The sequence below is a fragment of the Jaculus jaculus genome, chromosome 5, assembly GCF_020740685.1.
Source record: "Jaculus jaculus isolate mJacJac1 chromosome 5, mJacJac1.mat.Y.cur, whole genome shotgun sequence".
In the NCBI taxonomy this organism is placed as follows: domain Eukaryota; kingdom Metazoa; phylum Chordata; class Mammalia; order Rodentia; family Dipodidae; genus Jaculus; species Jaculus jaculus.
The window spans coordinates 99,313,178-99,329,980 of record NC_059106.1 but is presented as its reverse complement, the minus strand read 5'-3'; the positions used below and the strand labels follow the sequence as shown (position 1 = coordinate 99,329,980).

Genomic DNA, 16,803 nt, shown 5'->3' with positions numbered 1-16,803 from the left:
GTTTTTCAAGCAAGCACCTTTAACTGCTCAACCATGTCCCCAGCTCCTTTTCTTTTTTGAAACAAGGTACTATGTAGCCCAGACCAGCCTTAAACTTTCTGATCCTCCTGCTTTACCTTCTGAGTCCCCCAGACCCAGTTTGTGTGGTACTGCGGACTGAACCCTAAGCTTCATGCTCTGTAAGCACTCTACCCAGTCAGCTACATCAACTGACCTGCACCTCCACCTGTCTCTTCATCTTTCGGACCAGCATGCAGTTTAACAACATAAACAATTTTTCTTACAGTGGAGTGTTGCTAGGAGTAGCAACAAGCAATGGTTAAAATGTAAAATTAGGGGCTAGAGAGATGGCTTAGCAGTTAAGACACTTGCATGCAAAGCCTAAGGATCTAGGTTCAATTCCCCAGTATCCACATAAGCCAGATGCACAAAATGGCTCATGTATCTGGAGTTCATTTTGCAGTGGCTGGAGGCCCTGGTATGCCCATTCTCTCCCTCCCCCCCTCTCAAATACATAAGTAAATAAATAATTTTTAATGTAAAATTAATATAAATCCTGTGTTTGGTTCCATATATCTTAGTTACTATAGTTTCTATTAAAGGCCTCCACCAGCCCTTTGCAAGGCCTTCCTGTGATCATTTTCTTAGGAATATTCTCCTTTTAATGTGTACAGATCTTTCATTCTGGGTCTTACCCAAGAGCATTCATATCACAGAACATGAAAAGGAATGTGCATGGTATACCTCTATGTTGACAATTATCAGACCATACATTACTGAATGTCTACTCTGCACTGACTACATGACCTCTGAAAACAACTTGCAAGATAGACTATTATCTCTATAGTAAAAACAGTCGTAGGTACTGAAAGGTTAAACATTCTATCACAAGATCAGGCAGTAAGCAGTATTCTGCCTTGAGCTCAAGATTTCTACCACAGACAAAGGGTCTTTAGTTCTTTATTCTAAACCACTCTTTCTAGGGCTGTCCAGACTTCTCTCCATGATCTTTTTTCTCCATGATCTCTGGGGTTCCTCCATCTCCCAACTTTTGAAGCATTATATTATTAAGGCCTGACTGTTTATATTTCAGCACATACAGTGGCCCTTCTCTAAGATAACCTATTCTTAATCTCTTTAAAGAACTATCTGGCCTCCATAGGCAACATATAAATTGTTCTACTTCTGAACAACTCCTCTGTGAAAGGGATATCATTTTGTGCAAAGTCAGCATTGAGATCCCCTGCTTGCAGGTGGAACCTCTTTCACTGCCTTGATGTTTCCTCCATGACTAAGGCCTAACTTTATACTTGAGGAAACAAATAATTTGGAGTATTAACATTAGCTAAATATCATTGTCTTATAAACCAATATGCTTCTTTTTTGGTATAGACCCCTGAATATTTAGTGAAACGAAAACATCAAATCTTTAATCTTTCAGGTAAAATTCTCTTTATTTAAATGATAATTAAGAAGCTGGAAAGATACTTAAAGGTGCTTGTTTGCAAAGCCTGCCAGCTTGGGTTTAATTCCTAACCCACCCATGTAAATTGGATATAAACAGTCAAGCATCTGAGCATAGGGGGTTTGTTTCCTGTGGCAAGAGGCCCTGGTGTACCCATACATGCACGCACACACACGCACACGTGTGTGTGTGTGGACATAAATATATAAATAAAGAAAAATTGAGAAAAATGCTACTGGAATGTATTTTAAATTGTAAAAAGTATGCTGAAAAACCTTTAGGGCCAAAAGACACTTAGCTCCTTTATCTCAACATACACAGGAGTTACTCCATGTACCAAGCTGAGATTTAAGATGATGTCCAGGAGATTAGTAGTTTGAGTTCAAGTTAATTGCTTGTCATAACAAAGAAACAAAAATATTCCTGAGGAATATAACAGAATTCAAAAGTTTTTCACAAGACCAAACTGCAACTAAAACTTTTTGACATATCCAGAAAATGCAAGATATGGGCCGATTGAGAAAAGCAGTCAATGGCGGTAAGTTTTATAAGTTCCAGATGCCCGAATCAACAGACAGGAACCCAAGGCAGCTGGGCAAGCGATGCTCATGGATATGAAGGGAACATGGAAGAAAAATGTCAGCACAGAAATTTATTAGAAAGAAACAAAGGGGGCTGGAGAGATGGCTTAGCGGTTAAGCGCTTGCCTGTGAAGCCTAAGGACCCCGGTTCGAGGCTCGGTTCCCCAGGTCCCATGTTAGCCAGATGCACAAGGGGGCGCACGCGTCTGGAGTTCGTTTGCAGAGGCTGGAAGCCCTGGCGCGCCCATGCTGTCTCTCTCCCTCTATCGGTCTTTCTCCCTGTGTCTGTCTCTCTTAAATAAATAAATAAAAAATGAACAAAAAAAATTAAAAAAAAAAAGAAACAAAGGGTAAGCTTAAAGCTGAAAAACACATTATGTGAAACTTTAAAATAAAATGTCTAGAGAGGTTAACAGCAATAATGGAGACAAGGAGTAAACTAGAAGACAAATCACCCAGTCTTTAGAAAGAAAAAAGACACAGAAGGAGAAGAAGATACTCTACTGTCTCAAGCAGTTCTTGTCACTATCAAAATATCTAGCAGCCATGTGATCAGACTCCAAGAAGAAAAGGAGAAAATGATGCAGGAAGATATTTGAAGTCCTCACAATTGATTCTAAAACCTCAGAACAGACAAACCAACCAATCCCAAATCACTATAACAAAACCCCAAGGAACAGAAATAAAAAGGACACAGTGCCTCAGCAGTTACATTGCTGACAGTGGCCATGAGAAAGAAAAACAAAGACATATGCAAGGTAATGACTTTCACTGATTTGAGATTAGAAGCTAAGGCTCCTATCAGACAGTGAAATGCTTTTTAAAGTATTATAAGAAAAAAAAAAACTGCAAACCAGAATTCATCTGAAGCAATGCCATCTTTAAAATTTTATTTATTTATTATTTGCAAGTGGGGAGGGGGAGAGTGAAATAAAGGAAGGGGAAAAAGGGGAAGGGAGGGAGGGAGGGAGGCACACAAGCCAGGGCCTCTAGCTGCTGCAAAGCAACTCCAGATGAATGTGCCATTTTGGGCATCTGGCTTTATGTGGGTTCTGGGGAATCATTAGGCTTTTCAGGCAAGCACCTTAACCTACTGAGCCATATCTCCAGCCCAACAATGCCATCTCTGAAGAGATGAAAAACTAGAGATATTTTCTGAAAGCATGAACAATGACAAGATGAGAGAGACTACAACCGGTATCACAAGAAACTCTAAAGACCATTGGCCAGTACCTGTAGAAAGACACAAAGAGTACTGTAAATGGTAAATTGAGAATATATCATTTTTTTCCTTCAATTTTCTGAATATGGAAGTGTAAAGCAAAAGCTATCCTATCTGTCTTCTGCAGTTTCCCACACTGGTGGATTTAGCAGATATGGTCACAAGCATACATGTTGGTGACTTATTTATGTGTAATTATATAGCACTAATTTTAAGGTGACTAGTAATTTTCTTTCTAGAGTATATACTTATATCAACACATACAAGAAGTACAAATGAAATCATAAAATAGGCTGATAGATTTCTGATAGAAATTCAGAGCTGGAGATAATTCAGTGGTCGAAGCATGCTTGTGACCTGGAGGGCTCTGTCTATGTCACAATAATAAAACTTAAAACTTACAAATTGGCTAAGGAGGAAGTAGAGGGAAAAAAGAAGAAAAATAAATAATAAAATGATAAAATTGAGGACCCAAATCCAATAATACCAATATTGAAACTAAATGTTAATTGACTAAATCCTCTTCACAAACTCCCAAGTTCAAATAAGAAATGAGCTGGGAAATGTAGCTCAGTGACAGAGCACTTTTCTAGCACGGGCAAGACCCTGGGTTACTTGGCATCCCAGCACCAAAGAAAGAAAAGAAGATGTAAGATACCTTCATAAGAAGTAATATGAACCAGGCATGGTTGGTGTATGCCTGTAATCACAGCACTCAGGAGGCTGAGAGAGGAAGGGAACCGTAAGTTCAAAGGCAGCCTGAATGCAGTAGTGAGCATTAGGCCATTGTGGGCTGCAAATCTGGGGTGCTGTCTCAGCACCTCTGCACTTCAAAGGCAGAAATATTGAGCTTAGATTTAAAAGAAGAAGAAGAAGTCTAATTTATATGTTGTCTGTAATCAAAATTATTTTCTATAGCAACTAACACTAATAGCAAACACTTATAAAAAGCTATACCATACAACCACCAAGAAGCCTGAGGACTGGATGACTAGAGATAATCAACACATTGTTATATCATCACAATTCTGAACTCACAAAGACGACATGATAGTCTTCAATGTCCACATACCAGTAATAAAAGTGTATAAAGTATCAGGCAAGAATGGGCCTGATTAAAGGTAAAAACACACAATTCTATCATTTATAATTGAAGACTTTAACACTCTCTTCAGCAAATGATAAAATTAGACAAATTAAAAATCAGCTCAAACATAAATGGTTTGATCACTGCCAACAACCACATTAGTCTCATGAACATACGGAAAACAGCTAAGAAGTGCAAAAGGTGTTCGTCTGGTATTCATCAAGATAGACAGCATCCTGGACTACAAATCTCAAGGTCAGATAAGTGAAAAAGAACTGAAATCCTAGGGACTTTGTATTCTGGCCAAAATAAATTTAAATTAAAAATCATCAATAATACTATAAATACTTTGGAAACTGAATAATATACTGCAAAATAATCTATGGGTTGAGGACTAAATCATAGATATTTAAAAGTGAACAAGAATGAAAATATATCACCAAACTTTGGAGCATAACTCAAACAGTACTTTAAGAACATTTATAACTTCGAGAGCTTCTGCTTGAGAAAACGAAGCCAATGACTATTTAATGTATCAATGTCAAAAGCCACAGAAAGAGCACTGTTGATCCAAAGTACAAGGAGAAGGAACAAGGAACACAAATGTGAAATAGAACCTACACAAAGAGAATTAAAGACACCAAGCTCAGGTTTGAAAATGGGTTATCATTAGTAAGTTTTCTCCTTTATTCTCCTTATCTCTCATTCTCTGTCTGGCTAAAAGTTTATCCATTTTATTCAACTTTTCAAGTAAGCCAGCATTTTATTTTGCTGATTTTGCTCAACTGTTATTCTTCTGGTCCACCAACATTTAAAAAAAACATGTTATAAACACATTTATGACAACAAATTTACAATATAAACTAAAAGGACGAATTTCTCGAAAGGAAAACAACTAATTAACTTACCAGAATTGAAACACTAACACAGGATGAAACAGAAAATCTTAAACTCAAAATTACCACCACTGCCACAAGCAAGGAATTAAAAATAACTATATCCATTAAACAAACTGAAGGCTGGAGAGATGGGTTAAGGCGTTTGCCTGCAAAGCCAAAGGACCCAGATTCGATTCCCCAGGACCCACATTAGCCAGATGCACAAGGGGGTGCACATGTCTGGAGTTATTTGCAGTGGCTAGAGGACCTGGTTTTCTCTCTTTCTCTCCTTCCCTCCCTCCCTCTTTCTCTGTCAAATAAATATAATAATAATAATAAAGAAATTGAACGAGGGGGCTGGAGAGATGGCTTAGAGGTTAAGGCACTTGCCTCTGAAGCCTAAGTTTCAATTCCCCAGTACCCAAGTAGGCCAGATGCCCAAGGTGATGCATCTGGAGTTTGTTTGCAGTGGCTTAAGGCCCAAAGCGCCTATTCTTTCTCCTTTTTCTCTCTTAAATAAATAAAATAAAATAATGAAAGAAACTGAATGAGGAGGCTGGGGAGATGGCTCAACAGTTAAGATTCAAACATAACAATCCAGGTTTGATTCCCCAATACCCACATAAAGCCAGATGCACAAAGTGGCACGCGTACATAGAGTTCATTTACAGTGGCCAGAAGCCCTGGTACACCCATCCTGGGCTGGGAGGCTCAACATTTGAAGGTGCTTGTTTGCAAGCACAGATTTGATTACCCCAGTACCCACAAAGAGCCAGGTGTACAAAGAAAGGCATGTATCTGAAACTCATTTGCAACAGCAATAATAGGCCTAGCACACCTATTCTCTCTTTCTTTCTCTCTCCTTCTTCCTATCCCCTCTTATAAATAAATAAATGAAACCATTTTTAAAAAGACGAGCTGAAGAGATGGCTCAGCAGTTAAAGGTGCTTGCTTGCAAAGCCGGATGGCCTGGGTTTGATCCCCCAGTACCCAGGTAAAGTCAGATGAACAAAGTGGTGCACTCATCTGGATTTCTTTTGCAGTAGCAAGAGGCCCTGGCACACCCATTTTCTTTCATTCATTCATATTCTCTCCCTTCCCCATAATAAAGTATTTTTTAAAAGGAAAAAGGGGGAGTAGAGAGATGGCTTAGTGGTTCAGGCACTTGCCCGCGAAGCCTAAGGACCCATGATCAACTCTTCAGATCCTACGTAAGCAAGATGCACAAAGGTGAGGCAAGATCGCACATGACCACTAGGTGACGCAAGTGTCTAAAGTTCAATTTCAGTGGCCGAGGCCCTAGTGTGCCAATTCTCCCTCTATCTCACTCTCTCTAAAATAAAAAATAAATAAATAAAAGAAAGAAAGGGTTTCAGCATGTTTGAGACAGAAAGCTTGTTGTCATCCGATGGACATGGTCCAGAAGAGATGATGGAACTGTACAGGTGGGGAGACCTGCTAGAGGAATGCCTCTGACTGAAGGTTAAGTTCACTCTCTGTACAAGTGGGTCCCTCATCGCAGCTACCCATATATATAAACCACTGCTGCTGGCAAGTCAGCAGCTTGAATTATTAATTAGAAAAACATATTCACTATTTTATTAAGTCAATTACTAATATAAAGAATTATGAAAGCAATTGCAAAAAAAAAAAAAAAAAGACCAAGCCCTGGAAGCAGGTCTGGTGACAACTCTGGTGGCGTGCTACAGCTCCAGGGCTCTGCTTCTGGCATCTTTGCTGCGTTGCCTTTAGGGAGCATTAATTGCTACTTTCAGAGCCACTTGCTCAGACTTTATTTTTCTTGATTTAGATTCAATTTCACATAATGTCTGCGTGTGTATACCCTGCATAATTTCTTGAATTAGTCCAAACTGGAGTCTATAGGAGGTGTTCCACATAAGAATGCCTATGGTGGGTTTTGCTTTTTCTGAGGCTGTTGCCATGGTCTTTTGGCAAGAAAAGTATATAAAGCAAACTGATCAAAGATTTAAAACAAATTGTTAGGCAATTTAAACCCAGGTTCTGAGGGTTCATGTAACAGTAATAATGGATAAAAGCAAGGAAAATAGTATACCACAGTGGATTTTGTGGTAAGAATCAAGAATCATGAACTGCTTTCTATTAGCATTAATTACTTTGCTCCCTTAAGCAGAGATGTATTCACAGCACACTAGGTTTCCAGCCAAGGTACACAGCATGTACAAGTAAGACCGGCTCAAAATGACAGTATTAGTAAAAAAGAGATGACACAGGGCTAGGTGACAGAAAATTTAGGTTAGGATTTTAGATAAACACACATGCACACACCCATCCTCACACGCCCATGACCCCCCCAAAAGTATAAAAAATACTTCCTCTTCCTTATTAAAGACTGGGAGTTAGTCGGGCGTGGTGGCACACACCTTTAATCCTAGCATTCATGAGGCAGAGGTAGGAGGATCACCGTGAGTTCGAGGCCACCCTGAGACTACATAGTGAATTCTAGGTCAGCCTTAGCTAGAGTGAGACCCTACCTCAAAAAACAAACAAGCAAGCAAATAAAACCCCAAACAAACAAAAAAAGACTGAGAGTTAAATTAGTTGCGTACAGAAGTCAATAATCTGTTTTCACTTCTCCTATCCTACAAGCAACTGTAATCTTGACCTAATTTGGAGGATGGTGGTGGCATGAGTGAAGAGAACACCACCATGAAGGAAGGGATCCTCAGTGAAAGCAGAAAATCCAGGAGGAAAGCCAGTGGCAAACACTGCTCAGAACGTAGACATACTCCAGAGCCCAAACAAAAAGAAAAAATGGAAAGCAACCACAAACACATAAACATACAAAAAGTCATTTTAATTTCACAGGAAAACAAACTCCTAAGATACCCCCTTTTACACACCCCAAATTGACAAAAAGACAGAAAACTAGATAATACAAGTACTGAAGAGAGTATACAGTGGCACATCTGGAACATCACTTCAGGAGAGTAACCCGTGCTTTCACTGTGGGGCTGTTTGGCATTGTCTACTCAATGTGAACACTGGACTTCATAGTCATTCCAGTCTAGAGAAGTGATTCTCTACCCAAGTACAACAGTCACTCCCTTGTGCCCCACCACCTAATATATGTAGGTTATTTGGAAATGTAGGGAGACTGTTAACACAACACATGATCCTACCAGCATTTAATGGTCAGCAGGCTGGGGATAGTAAAGTTCCTACAGTTAAAGAAAATTGTCAAATGAATAAAATCACCAACAGTAGAAGTGATCCAAACAAAACTAATTATAAAGTGGGTCCACAAATTGCATATAATGCTAAATCATAAAATGAAAATTAAATGAACTTTAACTTCAGGTATCCATATATGTGCTTCTGCAGAGTCAACATTAAGAAAAGAAGCAGGACAGTTAAATTACATCAAGAATAAAACCAGCCAGACTAGAAATGAATTTGAGGATGAATATGTATACAGCAAATCATACCAGTAAAAAAGCAAAGGAAGGATGGAGAGATGGCTTAACAGTTAAGGCATTTGCCTATGAAGCCAAAGGGCCCAGGTTCGATTCCCCAGGACCTACATGAGCCAGATGCACAAGGTGGCACATGCACCTGGAATTCGTTTATAGTGGCTGAAGGCCCTGGCATGCTGTTCTTTCTCCCTCTCCCTCTCCCTTTCCCTCTTAGAAACAAAATAAGGGCTGGAGAGATGGCTTAGTGGTTAAGTGCTTGCCTGTGAAGCCTAAGAACCCTGCTCAATTCCCCAGGACCCATGTTAGCCAGATGCACAAGGGGGCGCACGAGTGTGGAGTTCGTTTGCAGTGGCTGGAGTCCCTGATGTGCCCATTCTCTCTCTGTCTCCCTCAAGTAATTAAGTAAATAAAAATAGGGACCTTGTTTAGTAATGTCTTGTTTCCTTAGTTTGGGGGTAGACTGAAATATTAATTTTAATATATTTCCTTACTATATACCTAGCTTTACATATGATCTTTACATGTTGGATAAATTTCACTGACCATCTTCACGAATTCAGCTTACTTAGTTAATAGGGTTCTGAGTTCTATAGAGCAGGTTATATGATAGGTAAGCTTGTCCCTATAGACCTTGTTCAGGACACTATCCAAAATCATGGGGCCCACAGTATGGGGAAGAGGGAGAAAATGTGTGCATGCATGTACACACACAAACACAAAGAGGCCAAAGGCTAATATTGGGTTGTCTTCTTGATTGATCCCACCTTATTTTTTGAGACAGGGTTGGTCTCTCCCTGAAGCTAGAGTTTACTGATTTTCTAGACTAGCTGGCCCTAGAGTTTCACTTGTCTCTGCCTCCCAACACTAAAATTACAGGCATGAGTCACCATGCCTGCTTTTATGTGGGTGCTAAGGATCTAAAACTCCAGTCCTCATATTTGCATGGCAAGCATTTTACCCAGGGAAACACCTTCCCAGCCTCTCTGGATAGTTAGTTATAGCTCAGTTGGTAGAGTGCTTACCTCACATACACAAAGGCCTAGGTTCAATCCCTACTATCACATAAACTAGGTGGGAGGTACAGACAGGAGGATCAGGAGTTCAAAGTCATCCTTGAAAGTTTATGGCCAACCTAGGATACATGAGACCCTGCCTCCAAACAAAAAAATAACAATAATAAGATAAAAATACACACCCATGAGGAATTTCCATTTCCTTAGTAAATATGCAAATGTACAGTTTTACTGTTGTTTACAGAGACCACAATGTTGAGAGGACCTAGAAATCATGCCATAGGAGAAGAAATGCTTTGGGGCTTTTATATATTAAATTTTAGGCTCAATGATAATATCATTATCACACAAGATGCCCTTGTTCAGGATATATTGGGGAGGCAAAGTAGAGAGATTGGAGAAGTTAACATAAAGGTGTTCTGGCCCAGTGTGAGAAAGAATGCTGAGGAAATCAGAGAGAAAGGAACACAGAACAGATGCAGCTGAGTTTCTAGGACTTTTCAGAAAAAGACAGTTTAGCAGAGACTCCTGTTCTGAATGAAAACCCGCTTCATTAAAATAAAGTAGCAAATTAAGAATACAGGCAACACTTTTGAAAACTTGCTCTCCTTTTTTTTCCCCCAAGCTAGGGTTTCGCTCTAGCTCAGGCTGACCTGGAATTCCCTATGGAGTCTCAGGTTGGCCTTGAACTCACAGATATCCTCCTACCTCTGCCTCCCCAGTGCTGGGATTAAAGGTGTGCGCCACCACGCCTGGCTTTTGCTCTCCTACTTTAACAGTCATGAGAGTAACTCATTTTACCTCTTTGGGACCCACTTTCCTCATCTGTAGTAGTTCTCCAGGCTATCTGGCAAATATCATGTGATAGAACATTGAGATGGGTCCCCCTACACACACACCCACAAACACACACAGTCATCAGTACTCACTCGGCTACTATCATCTCTGTTACTATTGAAGGCTTCCTTCCAAACCTGCTAACAGCTAGGTAAAGAGCAATGACATCAGTTCAAGACCACAAAAGAGATTCATATTTGGAAACTGTCACAGAAAGAACTTGTATCTGTTACTTCAAGGAAAGAGGCAAAATTGATATCCCTAGATCAGTTTCTTTAAAATGTTATCAAATAGCATTATCTCCCCAAAACTTTCCTAGAACATGCTCTGTGTAGAAATCGTCTCCACTTAATGATCCTCAAGGACCTGCGAAGCTCACTGGAGCAAAGAGGTCAGCAAAGATGAGGGTAAACCCTAAGGAGCAAGCCCCATCCTATTTGTTGTAACTTTACATTCGTTTTAAACAAACATCTAAAGTTAAGAAAAGGGTTATATGCATCACCCCATTTAACATTAACTTGCCTCAGCCACTTAAAAATATCAATGTCAAAACAGGAGGTACTGAACTTCAGGTTAAATCCCAGTAATTTACTGTGGATAAGTGAACAATCCTGTAAGTAACTTCCTTCTAAAGAAGCTTACAGAGCTGCTGCTTCTGGGACAGCACTTGAAGCTTGGAATAGGTCAAGCATGAGTAAGATAATAGCAGCAACTCCAAGAGTTTGTTGTTATGCATTTTGTGATGTTGGTCTTTTAAGTCTATGTTAGCTCAATGCTATACACTCTGGTTTTTAGCATGGTTCTGTTTTTCACTTAAGTTTCAAACCTTGCTTCAAATGACCATGGGCTGTAATGAAGGTGGTAGACAGCTGAAATTAAAACCTCTTCTATTGTACCTCTCTCTTCTCAAGCACCAGTTAATTATTTATGACCAAGTTCACTAGCACTGTGTTTCAGTTTAGGGGACAGTCCACTTGTAGCCAACTAAGCAAACAACATCTGCCTGGCCTCTGAACTTCATGATACAAAGAGCAATGAACACAAAGCAAAGAAGCAAAGGGAAAAATCAAGGAAAGAAGGAAAAAAATAGCGCGAAGAAGCCAGCACACAGCAGCAGCTTCTATGCCAGAGCCTTCCCCACTGGTTCACTAACACTCCTTCTCACAACCTCATAGAGCAGGTATGACTCCATCGTTTAAGACTAGCAACCAACAGACAGCGTAAATTACTGACTGTGATCAGAGTCATAGAAAAACCATGTCATATGGGACTTGTAGGATATAAAGGCTGGATACTTACTTTCTGTCACAAATGAAATAAATTTCAGTATTTTTAGACAGAGTGCCAAGTCCCAGTAGCCTACCTGCTGGACTTCACTTTCTCCATTTGAGATTTTCTCTGTGTAAACCAAGGAATTGAATATCCGCTGCAATGGGGGAAAAAAAAAAAAGAACATTAGATTTTCTAAATAAAAGCCAATTTTGGTTTGGGTGTAAATAATCTATTACACATAAAACAAAATCAAGTAGGAAAAATTTAATTAAAATACAGTAATTTTATACAGAAACCCAAATTGATCATGCTTATTTATATAAACATCACCCAGGCACTTCTGTAGTGAAATAAACCAGATGTTACAATGTATTTTTCATTTTCAAAAATACATTTAATCATAGATTTCCAGATCCCATCCCATTTTATTCAACTGCTATAACCTGACAAAGTTGTGTTTCTCATTTAAATCCTGAACCCCTTGAATGCTGTAATTGTTTACAGACACTAAGATCTAGTGCAGTAAAGCTCTTTGCAAAGAACTTTTTCCATGTTCTTTCATGTCCCTGCCCAGGCAGTACCTATCCAAAATTATCTATCACCTTTGTTGCTCAAGCACCCCCTCAGGAGAGGAGTACGGGGGCTTGCCAAGTATGTGTGGCCTCAAGAGAAGGTACTTTGCTACAAGCCAGGAAACACGGCTGCCTTGCCTCAATGCTAGGCCAAGCCACAGCATGCAGACACATGAATTCTTGCCCTCCCTTGGCCTAGGTCACATTTAATCTTCCATCCAGTGCCTGAGGTTAAAATGTCTCTGTTCACTTAGGAACCGACCAAATCATATCCCTAACTGAGCAGCCATGAGAGAGGAAGAAACATGTAACAAAGCAGAACATGAGACTCCAAGCTGCTATGCACTGGAGGAGCAGAAACCAATACGCAGCCTTGCTGTTCTTCCTGAAGCTTTAAAGACACTACGCAACTCTCCAGATGGGTGAGGCGTCAGCCAAGATTTCGCTTCTCCTTTCATCCTGCTGCCAAACATTTGTCAGCATTTGGGAAAGTGTCCCAGACAGCCAAACACACCTGTATGGTGGCAGTGAGCAGGACAAGCCAAGTTCCTGGAGCACTATACAAGTGAAGGAAGAGCACACGGCTGGTGTTTGGGAGGGGTGGGAGAGCATCAGAGGGTGGAGACGAGCACACACACTTAGAAAGGATGGTGTGGAATAGGATGAAATTATAGCCTGAAAAGCTTTAAGTACACATCATCATGGTGCCCCCCTCCAATCATTCTCCAATGGCCATGCACTCATTTGACAGATACCAAGTGCTCCTTTTCCTAAATGACCCTGTAGACTGGAATGTTTTCATTAAAGATTCCTAGTAATGTTCATAATGATATTAACATTGCTTAAAGTCTACTAAATGCTTGCTATGGGATGAATGTCTAAGCATGTTACATCTCCTGACCTGCTTTTTGTTGCTTATTGTGGGGGTATGGGGTTTGTTTCTCTAGACAAGGTTTCACTATTTATATTAGGCTGGCCTTGAACTAAGGTTTCACTATTTATATTAGGCTGGCCTTGAACTTGAGTTTCTCCTGCATCTGTCTTTCTAGTGCTGGGATAGCTGACTGGCACTATTATATTCACTCCATAGATCTTATAAAACACCCTTGTAGTACACACTATTGTTTCCATACACACATGAGGAAACTGAAGCCTACTGATTAAAATGGAGTGCAGTGCACATGTGGTGCCAAAAGTGCACATCTTAAAATCTTCTTTTAGAAATTACTGCAGGGCTGGAGAGATGGCTCAGCTGTTGAAGGTGCTTGCTTGTGAAGCCTAAAGGCCCAGGTTCAATTCTACAGAACCCACATAAAACCAGATGCACAAGGTGGCGGATGAGTCAAGTTCACGTGTAGCAGCAGGAGGCTGTAGCATGCCCATACACACACTCTATCTTAAATAAAAATATTTTTTTAAATGTCAATTTTTAAAAATTACTGTGCCTCTAAAATGGAAGCACAAGACCCTGAGAGGCTTGATAATTTCATCAAAATCACTTGGCAAGGCTGAAATTTGAAACCAAGCAATGTGCTTCAGATCTGATAATTCTAACTGTTTATGATATGCGTAACATGTTCATCACTAAGTGTCTTCAACTTAACTGGAAATCAATCCAAATGAGAACTGGCATGTACTTTTAGCTTTTATTAAACCATGAATAATTTTTGTACATATCAATTCATACATTTGATCCAGGGTTCTTCCTGCTCCAGATCTCAAGACAGATCTAGGATTCTGTGTCCTGAGACACATTTCATATGGAGCTGAAAGTATGGCTCAGTAGTCACGTACTTGTTTAGTACATGTGAAGTCCCTGGGTTTGATCCTAAGTATCAAAAGGTGGGGGGTAAGACATTCAGATGGAAAAGGAATTATGAAATCTACAGAGTTCCATTCCTGTAACTCTAAGTTCCCATTTCTCTACAAGGTGTAGGCCATTACCAATCACTGTATGAGAAGATATCCTATATTCTCATATAATTTGATTTCCAAAAGAAATGTCCAGCTAGGAAGAAGTCTCAGTAGTTAAAGGTGCTTGCTTGCAAAGCTTGTTGGCTCAGATTTTATGCCTTAGCATCCATGTAAAAGCTGGATGCAAAGTGGCATATGCATCTGTGATCCCGGCACCCAAAATGATGGAGAACAGGAGCCAGGAGAATCTGAAGCTCATTTGCATTGTCAGGGGGAAAAGAGGAAAAAAAGGAACACAAGCTGAGCATAGTGGTGCATACCTTTAGTCCCAGCATTTGGGAAGCTGAGGTGGGAGGATGGATCACTGTGAGTTTGAGGCCAGCCTGGACCTGGACTACAGAGTGAGCCCCAAGCCTAGACTAGAGTGCAACTTTGCTTCATTAAAAAAAATAAACAACTAAATAAATGGATGGAGATCAAACACCAAGGATATCCTGTGACCTCTACATGCAAACACCTATGCATGCACACACGCATTCACAAATACATGTACACAAAATAAATTTTTTAAAATGTTCAGGGACTGGGAAGATGGGTCAATGGTGAAAGGTGCTTGCTTGAAAAGCTTGCCAGCCCAAATTCAATTCCCAAGCAACCCAAGTAAGCTGGATGTAAAAAGTGGTGCAAGCATCTGGTATTCATGTGCAATAGCAAAAAGTCCTGGTGCACCCCCACTGCACACACACAATGTTCAGCCCATTTTTATTAAAAATTAACATTAATGCCATGGGTACAACTTCTTTGTTTGTGACTGACAGAAGAGGTCTGGGAGACTACAGATAAGCAAACCAGACCCCCTGTGCTAAAACCACATCTACAAATGTACAAATCAGACCTTTCTTTTCTTAAAAAGGTAATAACTCATGCTGGAGAGATGGCTTAGTGGTTAAGGTGCTTGCCCAGGAAGCCTAAGGACCCAGGTTCGATTCTCCAGGTCCCATGTAAGCCAGATGCACATGGTGACAAACACATCTGGAGTTCGTGTGCAATGCTAGAGGCCCTGTCACACCCATTCTCTCCTTCCCTCCCTCTCCTTCTCTCTCTCTCTCTCTGTGTAATAAGTAAATAATAAAAGTATTTTAAAAAAAGTAATAGCTCAATAGAATTGTGTCGGGAATGATTCAATCCGTGTTTTCCTTACTATTCTAACAAAAGGATGCCTGAACGTATTTTATGTAGTCCATTGTATGACTTAAAAACACACACACACACACACACACACACACATATATATATATATATATATATATATATATTTTTTTTTTTTTTTGAGGTAGGGTCTCACTCTGGTCCTGGCTGACCTGGAATTAACTCTGTAGTCTCAGGGTGGCCTTGAACTCAGGGTGATCCTCCCACCTCTGCCTCCCAAGTGCTGGGATTAAAGGCGTGCGCCACCACGCCCAGCACTTTTATATTCTTTATACCCAATAGATGTGGGTGGATAAAGGAAAAATTTAAATACTTTTTCTTTTTTTATTATTTATGTGTATGTGTGTATAAGCATACGTTTGGGGGGGAATACATACGGAGTGTTTCTCCTCTCCTTCTACCTTCTTTTGAGACAGATCTCTCTTTCCACTGTTGCTTTTCAGCTTCTAGATTCTCCAGGCTCCTCCTCCCACTGTCAGAGGTGCACTGAGGTTACAGACCATGAGCACCTTTGTGTCCAGCTTTATGTGGGTACTGAGAAGGAAGGAGGAACTCAGGTGTGCGAGCTAGAAGCAACTGCCTCTAAGTACCTCTGAGCCATCTCTCCAGCCACACACACTAAATAAAGTTTAAGCAACAAGTACGTTGCAGTGGTGATTCCATAGGTCCCCTAATGTATACGCCCTTCTAACGACACTGGTATTGACAGATGACATGTTGGTAGTTACCAAAGCAAACAATATTTGCCCCTTGTATTTCCCCTGGTGGTATGTTGGGGTTGCATTCTAAGAACTTTAGTGAGTTACCAGCAGAACTTATCTACATTCCACCGGTCACATGTGAGTAAGATTAAAAGGCAGGCCCGGGCTACAGAGATGGCTTAGCAGTTAAGTGCTTGCCTGTGAAGCCTAAGGACCCCAGTTCGAGGCTCGGTTCCCCAGGTCCCACGTTAGCCAGATGCACAAGGGGGCGCATGTGTCTGGAGTTCGTTTGCAGTGGCTGGAGGACCTGGCATGCCCATTCTCTCTCTCTCCCTCTATCTGTCTTTCTCTCTGTGCCTGTTGCTCTCAAATAAATAAGTAAAACATGGACAAAAAAATATCTTTAAAAGGCAGGCTCATGTATCCATAAAATTATAAGGTAGAGGGGAATTTTCTACCATGTTCTAGGTCTATGGTCAGTAATTATCCTTCTTAAGACACTAAGAACTATGTTCAACTCTCCCAGAGTTCAGAATGTTTCCGTTTATAATTTCACATAAATTTCTACACTTCATCTTTACAATTGAATGTGAAGGC

At 40.3% G+C, this 16,803-nt stretch overlaps 1 protein-coding gene across 1 annotated transcript in view; it reads right to left on the bottom strand.

Annotated features, from left to right (window-relative positions):
* Cachd1 (cache domain containing 1) overlaps positions 1 to 16,803 on the bottom strand; it is a 258,103-nt gene that overhangs the window by 121,410 nt on the left and 119,890 nt on the right. The window contains exon 6 of the mRNA XM_045149156.1: positions 11,902 to 11,964. Within this exon, the coding sequence (XP_045005091.1) occupies positions 11,902 to 11,964 (63 nt within the window). The remainder of the gene's footprint in view (positions 1 to 11,901; positions 11,965 to 16,803) is intronic.